This window comes from Erithacus rubecula (assembly GCF_903797595.1).
Source record: "Erithacus rubecula genome assembly, chromosome: 3".
Classification (NCBI taxonomy): Eukaryota; Metazoa; Chordata; class Aves; order Passeriformes; family Muscicapidae; genus Erithacus; species Erithacus rubecula.
This window is the reverse complement of record NC_136689.1, coordinates 96,345,202-96,361,908: the sequence shown is the minus strand read 5'-3', so window position 1 is coordinate 96,361,908 and position 16,707 is coordinate 96,345,202. Positions and strand designations below refer to the sequence as shown.

The 16,707-nt window shown below is 39.0% G+C and overlaps 1 protein-coding gene across 3 annotated transcripts in view; it reads left to right on the top strand.

Annotated features, from left to right (window-relative positions):
• LDLRAD4 (low density lipoprotein receptor class A domain containing 4) overlaps window positions 1-16,707 on the top strand; it is a 282,043-nt gene that overhangs the window by 126,222 nt on the left and 139,114 nt on the right. For all 3 annotated transcript variants that reach the window (XM_079302394.1, XM_079302393.1, XM_079302392.1), the window contains one exon: window positions 7,904-8,044. In XM_079302394.1, the coding sequence (XP_079158520.1) occupies window positions 7,904-8,044 (141 nt within the window). The remainder of the gene's footprint in view (window positions 1-7,903; window positions 8,045-16,707) is intronic.

The following is a 16,707-nucleotide window of genomic DNA, read 5'->3' as shown; positions in this document are numbered from 1 at the left end:
ACATACCTGAGAGGAAGTGTTCATGGCAATTGATAAAAAGGAAGAGTTAAAGAAAGGTAGAAAGACATTATTTTGTTTAAAAGGTTTAGCCAAAAAAACCCAGACTTCTGGGAAAAATACTAAGGTGAATAGAATGTGTGACTCATTTTTTAGATAGTGATGAATAAGGAGGGAAGAGTTTAATAATAATTGATACAAGATAGTACTAGTTTGTAAAACCTTTGTCTATGCTGTATGGTGCAAACCACTGAGATCAATCTGTTTCCTTTTAATCTAGGTATTATTTTATTAATATTGTTTATGTGAATGCTGAGGCACAGTGAACTGAGTTAGACGCTTCTTAGATAATTGGACTTTAGTTAAAATTGCTTTAAAAGTAAAAAATCTAACATGGACAAGGTATTTACTGCAGGAACACACAAATCTTTGCAGGTGTGGATTAGAGAACATGATCAAGATGAAAACAGACTTTCCATTACTCACATTAGTGTGCATTGCACAATTCAAATGCCACTGAGAATTGCAAGAACAATGTTGTCCATTAAACTCTTGTTACAGTGGAAACTCCATAACTGTCCTGCATCTTGACACACAGTAAATACATTTAATTTCTCTTATATTTTCTGCACATTTTGCCCAGGAAGGCATAAGAAAAAAAGGTACTGTCATCAGTATTAGGTTGACATCTGAACAGCCACATGAAACACAGTATATGCTTGACTGCATATTGCTTTTATGAGGAGTCCAGTTCTTGGGTCAGTTCTCAGATCATTCCTTGATTCAGGACCATTACACCATTTTAGATGAGAATGTTATTTGTTCTGTACTTCAGTACCTTCTGGAGAGCTAACTTAAAACAGTTCCTGCCATACAGGGGTCACAGTCTTAATGTGAACCTAATATAACAACAAAAAACATAAAGACAGCACTTTTTCCCACCAATCAAACCATATTCCCCAACCCCACATAATCCTTGGGTGTTGCAGTGACTGTTTTGTGTCTTTATCTGGACCTGGTTTTAGGACTGCAGTCAAAACTTCACAGGGCATCTGTAAAGGGACATGTTTTAATCTGTATTTCAGATATATTCAGATACTATAATCTGTTAAATCTGTAATCTGTATTTACGGATTCAAAGTTTATGAAGTTGCTTGATAAAATGGTCTCCTCTTGAGCTGTTTGTTAAGCAAACAATATTCCAAAGAAAAAAAAAGAAGCTGCTACAGTAATGTGATTTTTAAATTTTATATTCCTCTACATATGCAGTACTCTACAAGTCTGGCAAGTGGCACTGCTTGTGATTATTAAAGATTTCTTAAGATGAACACCAACTAAGATAATTTTAAAATATTTACCATAATTCAAGAATTCTTTGAATTATGATTAAGGAGGATGAGATGTTAAGAAAATTTCATTTGCACATACCCTTCTTACCTGCACTTGCCCATGATAATGACATTTTGCTTGGCAAAAATTATAAGGTACATGTTTAATGTATCTCCAGTCGTCTCGTGTGATTTCTTGACTGAAAATGAGAGTGTCATTAGTTGAGTCACCAATGCTCCTTCCCCCCTTCCCCATACTTGGAAAACTTTGCTGGTGCTTATAGAAATGTACAGCCAGCAGAGACTCCTGCAGGGTTCCATGGCTCCTGGACACCCATCCCTCCTCACAGCATGTGAAGGATTGTCACATGAATGAGGAGAAGGAGATACAGTTCTCGACTTTCGTTGAGATGTCCTGGCATTTCAGGTTTCTGTGGGCATAAGCAGGCAGAACATTACCAGTCTAGGAAAAGCGAATGAGGAGTAAAAAGGCAGAAAATGGAACCCTATATTTATACTGCCTTGCTGTTTTTTGGGAAGGTAGGTGATAAATAGAACAAATCATTTATGAAGGTAGCAATAGAAGAGGCTTTCCTTTATTGGCTTTTCTTTGTGCTGGCAGAACTGGCAATTTGTGTGAGCTTGACAGTCTTTGAGATCACCTCGGAGAGACTTTGTCCATTAGTGATGGGTGCTGTGATGGGAACTGTTGTCTCATTCCTAAGGGGACATGCTCAGGGTTGCTGCTGGTGCCCAAAGCAAAGCTGTGGAGACTTGCTGCATGGGCAGGATTGTGGCTCAGTGACAGTGAATTGCCTGAATTTAGTTTCCCGTGTTGATAAAAACTCTTTTCTTAATGCCTCAATGGCCCTCAGGGTGAGATTCTTATCTTCATTTTCACACCAGAGGCAGTGAATATACACATCTATATATATAGTGAAGAAAGATCACAGGTAAAAACTAACTTCACTGACCAGTCTCAAAATAAAAGAGCTCTTTGGTTACCCCAAGACATCTGGAGTAATTTAATTCAGGCTATTAATTAAGGTAAGCTTTGTGAAATGTCCTAATGCCCTGAACTGGTGAACTGAGCAGCGGATTTTGCTACCTGTGTGCAAGAATTGTTGTGTTTGCTTCCTTTAGCTACTGACATAAATAGCAACTCGTTAAAGGGCATAGCTCCAGGCTTTGCCTTAAGAAGTAGATGAAAAGATAATTGCTGGATAAGCAAGAGCATGGGGGACTGTAAGAGCAAATGAGACTGGTTGTGAACCAGCAGCAATCTTCTTTCAGTGAGCCTGGTTTAGGGCTGTAATCTCCCTGGGCAGAGAAGGTCTGTGTCTCCACGTTGTGTGGCTCTGGGAGCAGCCTCACCCTTGGTCCCGTGGGCACTGAGGACAGGTCTGACCGTGGCTGCAGCTCTGCTTCTTACCCTGCATAAGCTGATCCACTTTCATTTTGTTGGTGTAGTGCTTGGCATTCTTTCTGTGAAGTGCTTTTTTGTTTTGTAGAGACCTATTTATCCCTCCCTTCCCTGCTCCAGTGGAGGTTTATTAGATCGCGTGGCAGCCTGCCATCTTCCTTATTAACCAAGCTTTTCCCCAAATAAACATGCTCCTTTGTGTGCATGTCTCCTATTTATGATTTACGTCCCATTATAAAGCTACAATCTACAATATTAAAAATAATACACAGAGAGATGTTTATGAGAGGCTGAACAGGGTTTTATTGTACTGACTCTGGTATTTGTGGTTTATATTGCTTTAATCTCTAGTGAAGTGTGGTTCCTCCCGCCCTCCCCAATTTACTGCTTCTGCCTCTTATTATCCTTATAACAGGTGATGGTGCCCTTTAAACATGTTTTCTTCCAGGCTCTTACATGCTGCAATATGAGCAGGAGTATGAAAAAGTATGATACTGTACTTAAAATGGCATATTTACGTCAGAAATTATAAATTAAGCCTTTATTCTTGAGATCTAGGTCCACCCACCTGGAGGCAAAGAGATCCTTCCCTGCCATTGCCATGACTCCTGTAGGGTATTTGATCACCCTCTGCTGGCTGAGCTGCCCGGGCACCTGCCATTCTGCTGGATTTTGGGAGAGTGCCTTTCTGCTCTGGTGAAGTCCCAGGCATCACTTAGGATTCAGTTTTGTGCATTTGAACCACGTTACTACAATTTAGTCACAGCAGTTTGAAATCACTGCCTGCATATATAGTTTTTTATTTTTTATTCGAATGGATGGAAGAGAATTCTGCCCCTGGGTCAGATAATCATCTCAGACCCGTTAAATAAGCAGCTGTGACATGCATCATAACAGTGGCCTAAGCCACCATATTTTTTCAATATGACACTTTGTTGCTTTTTTTTCCTTGGCCCGTGGTTGGGCTTACATTAGAAAAACAAACAGCACTTAGCTATAATTAAAAATGCCCTACGGTAAGTGGGATGACAAAACAATGGGAATGCTGTTCATATGGATGAAGTCAAGTGTAAATGAAGTCTAAAAGAATTAAGTTGAATGCAAGGATAAAATTATCTTGTTGGCTAGGCACAGAAAGTACAAAATAAGCCTACCCAATATATCAGACCTTGCATTTCATAGTAAAAAATCTGATGAGGGTAGTTTTTTTGTATCATGAGGTAAATCCATCTTTTGCAGTAGCATCAGAAATATAACCTTCAATTAACTATTTGGAACTATTGAAATGCAGTCGTGTATTAATTGATAATTGTAGAGAGTTTTATGCATACAAACATCTACCTTGAACACGTATGCAATATGTTTTATATTACTTGCATTCAGTTTCTAAAAATAGGAAATGTTTAGAATAGTATTCTTAGTATTCCTTTTTTTTCAAGATAGTCAAGTTCTACCTGGAAGTATGTTTATTAAAATTTTGTGTTGAAGAATCACTATATCATAAAGATAGTTTTTTAAAAATATGTTTCAGACATAATTATGAACATAGTAGGACATAATTATAGGAAGGGTTGATATTTTTCAACCTCCAGTAGCTGTCATCTTGCTTCAGGTTTAGCTCTAGTCAGAGCCTTGCTGACCAACTGACTGATGTTTCGCTAATTGCCACTTGAAAAGGGAAACTCTCTAGCTTTGAAACATTATTCATGAAAGAAGGATCATGCTGGCTTGTTTTCAGAACAGGATCTTTTCCCCCAGTCTTGTCTAGACAAGCCAAGTTCAAGACTTTGTACTGAAAAGGACTCTCTGCTGTGTCATTATGCACGTTGGTTTAGTCTGGACTGGTCTGGATTCCCTGGTCAGAGTGTTTGAGGTCACTCCTTGTATTTTGGCACAGAGCTCTGCAGGCTTTTTTCAGTTGGACAATACTCTAATATTTGCTTTCTACTACCTCCCTCAACCTGACTTTGATCCATCTTGCTTTATAAGGAAGGGTTCTTCTCTGATTTTAGTAAAAGCACTCACTCTTCAAATGCATTCAGTGAGCAAAGTAATTTAAGGTACTGAATTTTTGTTCCCATGTTGCAGATACCAGATCCTAAGTATATTCTATGATCAGAAGTATCTGTATTTTCATAGAATAATCTGTTCAATTAATTTATACTATTCCTGCTATACAGTTTTTCTTTGAATATTTCTTTCAGACTTCAACAGAATGTGATTATGCAGACTAAGTTTTGCAATTTTGTGTCTTCCATTAGATATTACATTTTGTTAGATTTAGATGTTACTTTTGCAGATGCCTGAGTGAAAAAAGGAGGAAGCCTCATTGATATGCAGGCACTGCTCAGCACTAACCAAAACATTGTTGTGACATTAACACTGTCCCACAACACTGTCCAACACTGACTATGTGGATCACAAATCCAAATAGCCACCATAGGGTCTGTTGTGAAGAAAGTTAACTCCATCCCAGCCAGGGCCAGTAGAGGATCTCTGCTTTCTTGGCAAGTAGATTTGGTGGGAGATCAGAAGGTAACATGATTTTTGACAATGTCCCCCATTTTCAAATCAACACAGACTTCCCCTGGTGTTGTGAGCAATCTCCCAGTCAATGTGGGCACATCTAAAAGGGAACAAGAACCCTCATGACTTTTTTTTTTTAAATGCACCTTCACAATGGTTATTTTCACATGTGTGAGGGAATGAGGAAGTAGCTTTTATATTTCACAAGAGAAATTGATTGAGTCTGTTTTTTAATTCCAAATTTCAGCGTGGTCAGTTATCTATGACAATCCTCCTTTCCCCCCCACCTTAAATCACAAAACCTTTCTTCTGGTTGTCCTCTTATGATAATGTTAGTTAAACTCCAGAACTTTAAGACTTTAATATAGCTATGAAGAATTTAATTCTTCGTCTAGTCTTTTGTGTGGAAACTGTATAATCTGGTGGCAGACAGACACCTTGAGTTCTTAGCTTTAACTTCTTTTGACTTGACATCTTGCTTTAGCATTTTATATCAGCCATGGGGGAAGCATGGAAAGCATTCCATTACGACTCAACACAAAGGCACAGGAAGGCAGTAAAAGTTACCCAAAGTAGCCTGCCAAATATTCCAACTGCAATATGGTGATTGATTCTTTCTGATAGAAGCATTATGTTCTTTACCACTCTAACTTAACCCTGTGTTATATTTTTCATTTAAGATACCTGGCAAGTTTGAATTCTTTCAAGGCAACTTTTCTAACCTTCCAAGACAGCTTTGTTCATTTCTTGTTCCAGTTTCTTCATAAAATTGCAGGAATGAGTCCTAAAGCATTGCAATTATCAGATTGCTAATATTGAGCCTGGTCTTTTAAGTCTCTTTTCCAAAAGTAATTGTTAATGACCGTTTTTTTTTTTCAGTTCCATGGGTTTCAAAGGCTTATTTCATTTGGTTATGATTTTTTTTGTAGTCTATACTCAAAAAGAATCTAAGCCCTTCAATGCCTCTTCAGTTCTTTTTTTGTAGCAGAGTAACAAACAGAAAAAAATAATTTGTTTGTACAGTATTTTATTCTACAATTCTAATAGGTGAGAGACTGAAAAAGCTTATATTTGAGGACTTCATTTAGGCAAATACTTATAAGTACATTTTCACCAAGCAAAATAAATAATTTTTTTTCCTCCACAGGAAATGCTTGTTTTCCTTGCATTTCATACCTTCTATTTATATTCTTAGGTAACATTTTATATGTAATACATATTTATGCATACAATTTTTATTGCAGCAGATTTTTGCTGGCACATATACCAAAATATCATTAATACTCTTGAAAAGTGTTCAGAGTGAAGTCTGTAAATTGCTGTTATCTATAAAGGAAATGAAAAATGAAAATGAATTCACTCTCTTTCTCAATTTCTTTTTCCTCTCCTTTGCTATTACCATGCTTGCACTACACAACAGACACATAATTGTCACACCTTGGTAACTGATTCAGGGGATGTTTTAGAATTGGAGGTCCTGTTATCTCAGTTCAGACTAAGTTAAGATTAAAGCAAAATCTTTTGCAGATACTGTTGAAGATGAACAAATTCTGTCTCTTTGCTGCAGAATCATCTCTCTGAAGCAGAATGAGCCAAGCCATACTACAATCTTAGGGAAGCCCATGGTTCAGGGAATGGCACTCCTTTAATAAACTGCTCGTGAGAGTTTCTAATTCTGTCTGTTTGCCTTTGCTTGGGAATGAGCTTCTGAATGACAATCACCAGAATCTGTCAACATACCAGTATTAATTAAATTAATTAAATTTTAATTTGTCTAGATATGTGATCTCTATTCTATACATGTATTTTATTTTGGAACAAGTCTAGTGAGAAAGCTTTTCATAACTGTGTGTATATTTTTGTGACCATTTCCTAATTACATCTCCAATACTTGATATAAAGTATACTTGGTCTTATATTAATTGTTCTCATGACAGAATTATATTTAGGGGAAATTGTTCCCCCTTTTTTTGGTAAAAACAAAGTGTAAAAGCTACAGCATGCCTACATTTAGCATGCAGACACCTTATAGGTGTTTTAGAAGTTTACTGACTTTGAAAGAACACTAGCATGTGGGATTTCAATGTGCAGACACCAAGTGCTTGATAGTAATTAGGTGGGAGACTGGCAAAATGACTTTGGGAAGGTAGTTAAGGAATAATTGTCTGTGTCTGGACAAGGTTGTTCCTGGTTACAAGTTATACTTTTTGCCCTACAGCTGATGCAAGATTTTTTTAATGTGAGACAATTATTATTTTTATTCATAGTGCTGTCTAGCCCCAAGTGTGCAAGGTGCCACACAAACATATATGAGAAGACAGTCTATCCAAATTGAGCTATAATCAACATGAACTGCAAAAAATACTCCTTATTATTAAAAAAGGTGAATTTTCCCAAGTGAGAAATCTGGTTTACTAGTGGTTTGATTCCAGTGATCAGGAATGTGTCATGTATATATTTATAAATGCAATGCTACAAGAACAATATTGTTTGTGTTGGTGTTGAAGTGCCAAAGACCCATCCACCATGATAGCATCTGCTTGAAGAATATTGTCATTTTAGCACTGAAGAAGGGTAGGCATCAATTTTCTCACAAATTTTTGTTTTGGTTTCTTTTTTTGCCTTTCAGAGTGCAAATTCACCTGCGCCAGTGGTAAATGCTTGTATCTTGGTTCACTGATTTGTAACCAACAGAATGACTGTGGGGATAACAGTGATGAAGAGAATTGCCTGCTTGTAACAGAGCATCCACCTCCAGGCATCTTTAGCTGTGAGTACTGGCTCCTTGTGTGCATCCATGTATGTATGTATGTCAAATATGTCTGTTTGCCTCAGAAATCAGTCTTTTTGGAAACTTAATCTGCAGTATGATATCAGGGGAGTATGAGATAGAGAAAGTAAATACTATTTTTCTCTGAACTAGCAGGGATTTGTAACAAACTTTCCCCTAAAACATTTCCATTCTAAACATAGAAATTTGTAGTTATTCCAAGGGAGTTTGTGCTATGAACATTGTGGTTATTGTCATATGATCATATGTGGCCTCTGAGAAAGCATAATTAAATATTTGTTTTCCAACATTCTACAAAATATTCTGTGCTGTATCTGTGTAAGACTCTTTATATGCTATTAAGACCATCAAGAAAATTATATTTTTTCTTTTGATCATTCCTGTTAGCTTTATTGATGCTGAGATCAGTGTCATTTGGTGGGTTACTGACCTTTGTAGGTATATATTTAAAATAGCTTTAGTTGCTATTCCTCAGTGCATAAATATTGTACACACAGTGACAGGATTTATCACTACAATTGCTTTCTTAGTGCTTTGCCCTCAGTCATGTACATGGAAATCAAACTTTGCTTTTGCTTTTGTTTCTTGTGCAATAATTTATTTTTAAACCACAATTCAGCTTTCTGGATGGGTGATAAATTTTCCAATAAGGTTTCTTAAACACAGGTACAATAGAAGTATGTTACATTACTTCTGCTTTCCAAGTGGTTTTGTTCTGCCCATGCTGACATCCCTCAGTATTCTGTATCACTTCTGGTTGTGACTATGTCTTAGGAACATCTGTTTTGTTATGTTGTTATTAGTAATAGCAATTATGAGCAGCATGTATCTGTGATTTTTGTAATTAATGCATGGGGCTCTAAGCAGGACAGAAGATGAAGTCAGGTGTTGGATACACTCCTGTCCTTCTGTACCCTCTAAGCGAACATGTTCCTAAATCTATAATCTAAATTGTTTAAATCTTGTACTTTGTGTTTCTTTGGTGCCTCTGCAGTGATTTCAGTGGCTTTGGAATAATAATGACCTATGTATTCATGTAGGCTATTTCATTTTACCTTTGTTTTAATTTGTTTGGTTTTGAGTGGAACTCTCTCCCAAGTTCCAGGACAAGACATAGGCTTTGGTGATGTGTGCAACAAAATGTCACGTTTGCCCAAGACTTTGGCTTTTGAGTTGTAAAAAAGTTACATTTTATTATTTATTCATACAAAACTTTTAAGCATGTCTGTAAAGTTCAAATACAGGAAATTTTTTTGACTGGGATACTGTACAGCTCTTCTCTTAAACCAAGCTAGCACAACTGTTTGTCCAAAAGGCCCCAAAAATCGCAGTGGTAGCAGATGGAGGGAAGGGTTTGGTGATGTGCAGCAGCTCTGGCATCACAGGTGGTAGCCCTGCACAGCTGCAGTGTGATAATGTCATCCTGTGAGTTCCATGGTGGAGCCTCTAAGGTGGAACTCCCAAACTCTTCTTCGTCCCGAGGTCTGACAGTAAGGTGCTGGAGGTTTTGCAGTACCCCTCTGTGCTGGTGGCAGTCATGCAATAATCAAGTGTCATCTTGGCACCTTCTCCTCAGAGGGCTTTTGGACTCTAGAAATTGTTACTTGTTCTATCCAGGATCTGCAAACTTCCTGGTGTTTCCCTAAGTCACATCTGTCCCCTCCTGTCTTGCTGTAGATCATGAAGACAGTCCTGCCTGGTCAGCTGGCGAGTCACCCCCCGAGCTGCAGCCACTTTCAGTTCATGCTGACCAAACCAAACAAAATGTGTCTCTGGAAAATCTTTAGTGAAAGGTTCCTTACTGCTTTCCTGAGAATTGCAGTTGGTGCATTTCTTGATCCTGTCTCTGCAAAGTTGTGCAAGTTGGCAGCATTTTCTTACTTTTCAGTGGACTTGGAGAAAGATAGTCAGCTTCCTCCTCCAGTCAGCCTTTTACAGCTGTGAGGGCTGCTGCCACACGGCTATGGGTGTTAAAAACCCTTAAACAAACAAAACAAACTCCCCCAAGTTCGTTCATATGAATTATATTTCCTTAAATCTGTAAGAGTTGTTCATTTTTTCTGACAGCTTCTAAAGTATGGTGTCCAATAGCCCTACTACTTGAGATCTCCCAAGTGCAGAGGGCAGTGGGGTAATTGCATAAACAGTCTTATTAAGTCTTTCAAGAGCTCTATTTGCTGGTTTTGCAACAATATTGGAAATGAGGAGTTTGGAGAGGAAATACTGGATGCATTGCTAGGAGCATTTTGAAATGTTTAACTTTTTGCTCACCTTGTGGCAGATGAAGTGTTGCATTTGGGGATATTGGGATAGTGACTATACTTTTTCATTGCAATAGGGACATTTTTCATTGCATTTGCATGTGACAAGTTAAATTAAGGGACTTTGGTTTTAAATAAAAAGACCAAATCCCAGTAAAACAGGATCCTAATGGTGAAACAAAGAGGAAAAGAAGATCAAAGCTAGACAAAAATAATGTATCCATAAGCTGTATTTAAATTATATTTACCATGTTCTGGCTATTAAACAGACTACTGCATGGTAGAAATCGGTGCCAGTTTGTAACAGGAAACAAAATTATTATGGACACATCAGTTGTGTTGGCTCATTCCTGTTTTGAAAAAATGCTCTTAGAATCCTTGCTGAAATGAGGTCCCCAGGCCTTAGAGGGATGACATGTTGAATTAAGAAATGTGTGCATGCTTTTGCTCAATGATTTTAATGGGGATCCCTACCAGAGTACACCAGAGTGTATGCTCTTGAAATGTCCCAGCTGAGCAGCCTGCCTTTCAACACAGAAGTACATACATTCATTGGTCTCTAATTAGTAACAAGACAGTAATACAACTCAATAAGAAGAAAATTAGCATTAAAAAAAAAATCACTTGAGGAATATTAAATCAGGTATTTCTTTCTGGTTAATGTTACATATAAGCTCTGTTCTTGCATCTTTGTGCTTGTGTTCAACTCTTGAATGGGAAATAAACTGTTGAAAGGAGCCACTTATTAGTTTGTGCTGGTTAAAATCCAAGTAGTGTATCCTGTTTCTCCCTGGGACTGCCCTTGTCTTTACCTAGAGCACATTGTCACTACAAGCAGTATACCTTCCACTCTGCTGTTTGTTCAAAGAATCCTTTGTCATGCTTTATTCAAACCTTCTATCCTCCTGTGATGGAAAAAACATTAATCTCATTTCAGAGTAATACACAGACTGCCCCCAAACAATGTCTAAATAAATAAATTTTCATATGAAAATTCTGCTTTAGTTTATTTAAGCAGTATGTGCCATTTTAGTGGTACCCCATATTTCCCAGCTGCTGAAGCATTTCTCATTTGTGTTCTTGCCAGCAGCCAAATCCAGAATACCTTGTTGGAGCTTTGTGTTCAGCTTAGTTAAGTGGCATGGGCAATGGCATAGAAAGATGTTTTTTTGTGGGTGACCTGCCCCCTATATCTCATGATTATAGCAGATGCTGTCTTACTGTGTTAAAAGGAGTTCACACCCCCCCAGTCTGTTGTTCCTCTCTCCTTGCCATTCTTACATGGCTCCAGTGTGCTAACTGTTAATTCAGTCTTTTAAATCATGGCATAGTTGGGGTTGGAAGGGACCCTTAAGATCATCTAGTTCCAGCCCTCCTACCATGGGCAAGGACACCTTCTAATGGAACAGGTTGCTTTAAAGCCCCATCCAACCTGGCCTTGAAGACTTCTAAGGATGGGGCACCCACAATTTCTCCGGGCAACCTTTTCCAGTGTCTTACCACTCTCACAGAAAAGGATTTCTTCCTGCTACCTAATCTAAAAGCTATCCTTGTTCAGGCCATTCCCCCTTGTCCTATCACTACAGGCCCTTGTAAAAATGTTGCTGCTTAATTCAATGTCTCACCTGTGCAAAGGAAAACAAAATGTTGCATTTCTGAAGCCCTTTGGTTGTCCAATTTTTCTTTGCTGACTTATAGGCAGGGCTGCCTTATGCTGCTGTGTGGGTGATTCACTCTGTATAGCACCGAGAAACTGGAGGACAGCTGGGAAAACCCAAGGTGTGTTAGAGTCTGATTTTAGATGACACAAGCTGCAGTCCAGCAAGTTGACCAAAATACATGCTAAGGCATTTCAGTTGAACATGTTAAGGTATCAGCTTGCTTAGTTTACACTGGGATGCAGTTTGGTGATGCATGTTGGAGCACACCTCCCCTGCCCAGTGAGGACACCCAGTGCTACTGCAGGTCCCTTGTGCTTTCAGTAGGGCTGCTTGGTTTTGTTTCCATCAGCTGTATAGACTTATTGATTGAGATAATGGAGATGACTGTTCTTTTAAGACTGCTTGGAGGTCAAGGGTGTATTTAACAGCACAAAGCCATGATAGGAAAAATGAGGCAAAGAGTAGGATTTTAAACATTGCAGACTTGGCCTTGGCAGCAGCTTGCCACTTCATGTGACCTGGAGAATTTGGATCCAAAGAGCTGAAACAATGTGCCTGCCTCTAGAAGGACACAGTTCATTTGTTTGAGCATTTCCCTTTGTTTCACAACAAACGATCAGCCTGCCTTGTCCTGCTAAAAGTAAATTAGATTTTGAAATGGGAAATGTAGTCTGTTGTCTGCAGACTGCAGTGTCCAAGTCATTTCTTATTGAAAAGGGCTGTGGTGGTGGAGATTTCAGGGTTTTTAATTGTTTGGTGGAAAACAGTACAGGTAGTTGTGTTTGCTGTGATCTGTATGTGTTCTGGGCACATCAAACACAAATATTGACATGCTTGAAAATTTACAGAAGAATAAAATAAGTGAGAACAAATCCTTCTTGTCATGTGCAAATTATGTCTACATCAAATTTCAAGTTGTCAGCCTTGATGGAGGTGATGTGTCATGGCTGTTTTGGCATAGAAGAGTTTGCTGTAGGAGTTCATTTTCCTCTGCAAGGTAAAAAAACCCAAACAAATCAAATATATAGCTCTCCTTTTCACCACCCCCACCTACTGCTGTCAGCTCTGAGCTTTGTAGGGATCTGCAGGGGGTTGGAGAATGATTCTGTTTTAAAAACAAAAAGCTCAATCAAAGGAAAATATTTTGTTTAAAGAGACCTTTGGCATCCCCCTCTGACTGTGACACTGAATTTGTGCAGATAAAAACAACCGCTTAGATTTACATTTTGATTGTGCTTCTGCTTTCATGTGTGCCGGGCTGTCCCACTTCAGGTGAAATTTATCCATTTATTTAAATATTTAGCAGTCTAGCGTTGATGTTAATGAAAGTCTGGCACTGCTATTTTGAGCATTGCAACAATGATAGTAATTTTCAGTGTCAGATTACTGCTTCTCGGAGGAAAAGGGAGATGGGAGGAGGGAAGAGCAGGGAGAAAAAAAAAAAATTGTTTCGGCTCTAATAGAGTTTGTCATCAGCCTGGCTGTGCCAGACAGATGGATCATGAATACTGTCTAGACGCTCTCTGCCTGAGTGGAGCTGTGGTCTCTAAGGACAAGCAGCGAGACGCCGGCTTAAGTGACTGGGGAAAGTCAGGACGTGCTCCGCTCTCGGCCGCGGTGCAGAGCCCAGCTCAAGCCTGCCTGGGCCGGGCCCTGGGGCAGCAACGGGGGATGGATGCTCTTGGGGCAGCTGGAGAGGGATGGATGCTCTTGGGGCAGCTGGAGAGGGATGCTCTTACAGCAGCACTGATTTCTGCCCGGGCACTGCAGGCTGCTCTAGCTGTGACTGCAGATCCCGGGAGGGGCAGATTGAGGGAGTCATCATCTGGCCATAAAGCACATGCTTTAAAAAGCTACGCCGTCACCTGTGTTTAGCAACTGCTTTAGTCACAGTATGCGCTGGGAAATGGTCACTTACTTGCTGGTGTTTTCTGTATTTGACCACTCCTTCAGAAGGATTCCCCTGTTTCTCCAGCCGGGGCTCCCTGTGTCCCTGGTGTTAGGATGAGTTTTCATGAGCCTGCCTTTGGAAAGGGGAAGCTGTGAGTGTCAGGTGAGACCCACAGCCCAGGGCAGGTCTTGTGCTGTTTAGTGATCTCTCATGCTGTTACTTGTCCCTTCTTTGTCGCCAAGCACAGTCAGTGGTAAGGATATTTCTAATGTAGATGACGCGATAAGTATTTTTTGACCAGCAGAGTCAAAACTCAATTTGACACACATTGTTTAAAAAGCAGGAGGTTCTCTGGGGTTCAGAGTACAGAATAAATCATAGCACTCTGGATTTTAATTCTGTGTACATGTCACTAAATACCAGACAGATATTTAGATATTAGAAAATCCAATTGATTTTCAGCCTATAGAGCAGTCTTGTTTCTTGAAGTGATATAATCAGGTTCTGTGCTTTGTTTCGAAATAATTTCATCCTTGGGTATTTTTAAAACACATTATGGAACGTTAGCAATTAATACTATCTTGAAAATTTGAAAAAAACCCAAAGGATTAAAGTGACTTTTGTACATTCTTTTCTTAAAATTTTGTGTTTATTTTTAAAAATGCTGTATTCCGTGGCTTTTAATAAATGAAATAGAATCCTGGTCCCATGGATGCTGTAACAAAGCTGCAGTGGAATGCAGTAATGCTGGAGTTTATCTATCCTTCCTCTAAGCCCTTACACTGTGAGCGACTTGGACAGGCCACACACACACACACACATATGTGGCCAGTAACAGTCATGAAATGTGCTGGTACAAAATCAGGTGTTTGCATCTGCTTACAAGCAGGGCTGAACTTAGCTCCTGGTAAGGATTTTCCATTTCACTAGTTTTCCAGCTGAACATTATCATATATTTACAGTTAATGAGAGAAAGAAAAACTCAAAATACTGTGCAGATGAAAATGTGGGAGTCTCAGTAACTCTGAAATGCTATTTTGTTAATTCTCAAAGTATGTTATTCAGTTGTATCCCATTTAATCAAGATCTAGAAAAAATGTTCTTTAAAGTTGTTTGTGTTTGTTCTTCACACATTTCATTCGCCTTTCCTTCAATTCCTGTTAACTTTTAGGAGACTTCATCCATTACTAAATGTTATTGCTCAGCACAATCATGTTGGGTAATCCTTGTGATTTTTTCCATCCCCTTTTTTTGACTACTGATTTCTTAGAGATACAAAAGGGAATTGCAGGCTCTCAAAGTGTACTGTGTAATAAAGTCTTCGTTCAAAGTTTGATTTTTATGTATCTTAGAAGGTGATTAAGCTTCAGGTTGGAAATCTCATAGCAGTACTGCCAGGCATGATGGGACTGTATCTTACAGATGCCCTTTGCTCTTCAAGACATCAGAGCTCCTCCTGGACCTGTGTGAGACTGGGAAAGACACACTGAGGATGTCCTTTTTACTCACTGGTTCTCCACCAGAAGTTCATGGTAGCATAATTTCGTCAGTGCAGTTTTAAAACTCAAGTATGATATCAAAGCCACAGTGCAGTCTCATACCACAGGCAAGATCCTCCCCTGGAAAGAGAATAAACTGAGGCAATTATTTTCAGATGTTATTTCACATCCACCTAGCAGTAGGTGCTTGAACATGACATCAGAAATCATATAGGGTGTAATTATGCAACTTTTGTTACTTCTATTTTCAATCCACATTAGCAAGTGTTGTCCATTGCTGCCCTTCCTCGCTACATTTTCATTTTTAGGGGTCACACTGTACTGTGCAGTAGACACTGCACAGCTAAAACTGGAAGTTTCAGATGCAGTTCTGAAATCTTGCTGTGTGAATTTTACAGTCACTGCTTTCCCCATCATCAATTCACATTGGTTATTGCTGACAAATACTCATTAAGAGGAGCACTGCATTTGCACTTGGCTACTACAAGCCTGGAGGAGCCGTTGGGAACTATTTCTTCTATACAGCATTGGAAGCTGTTCAGGTGCTTAGGCAGTATGAGGATAACTTATATCTTCTCATAGTTTAAAGTGTTTTATGAAGGTTTAATAAAAAATTGTTTTAAAAAATCCTCACAAGAAAGGGACGTAAAGTCAGACTAGATCACCTTCCTTCTCTAAGAATGTTACAGACTGTGGTGTTTGATTGCTTTTCATTCTGCAGATGTGTATCTGAACATTTATCTCCAGAAATTCTTCATCTTCCTGATGAAATGAACCATCTTAACTTTTCTTAAGCAGGCTCATATTCTGCTTTAAAGTAGCAACTGAGATCAAGGTTAATTGGGAGTTTCCATGTAAGTTGTGTTATGAATACATGCACACTGAAATACTTCTGCCTGAAGTTCCTGTGTAAATTAACATACAGCATCATGCTCAAAGAAATCCATGATTTTCAGTAGAGTGGTCTGTATAGTGAGTGAAAGTGTGTTTTTCTATGTCATGTAGTGTTTAACCAAGGCATATTACTTTGGTCATTAGTGTGTAGATATTTTTCTCAGACTGGAAAACCTGAGAAACCCTTGTTGTTCTCTCTGCAGTTTTGCATGTGCTTGGAAGTGTCACAAGCCACTGTTGCCTCTTGTGGTTGCTCCCTCTCTTGTTCCTGTGCGCGTGTTTGTGTAGGCACACAGGAGTTGGGTTGGAGACTGGTCTGATTCTGATGAACTCTGAGAAACTTCCACTTTATTTTGGCTGGTGTCATGTCCTTGATTCTGTTCTCAGCTCAACTGTGCAAACTCTTGTGCCTGCACAAAAGCAGAGGGAGGTACAA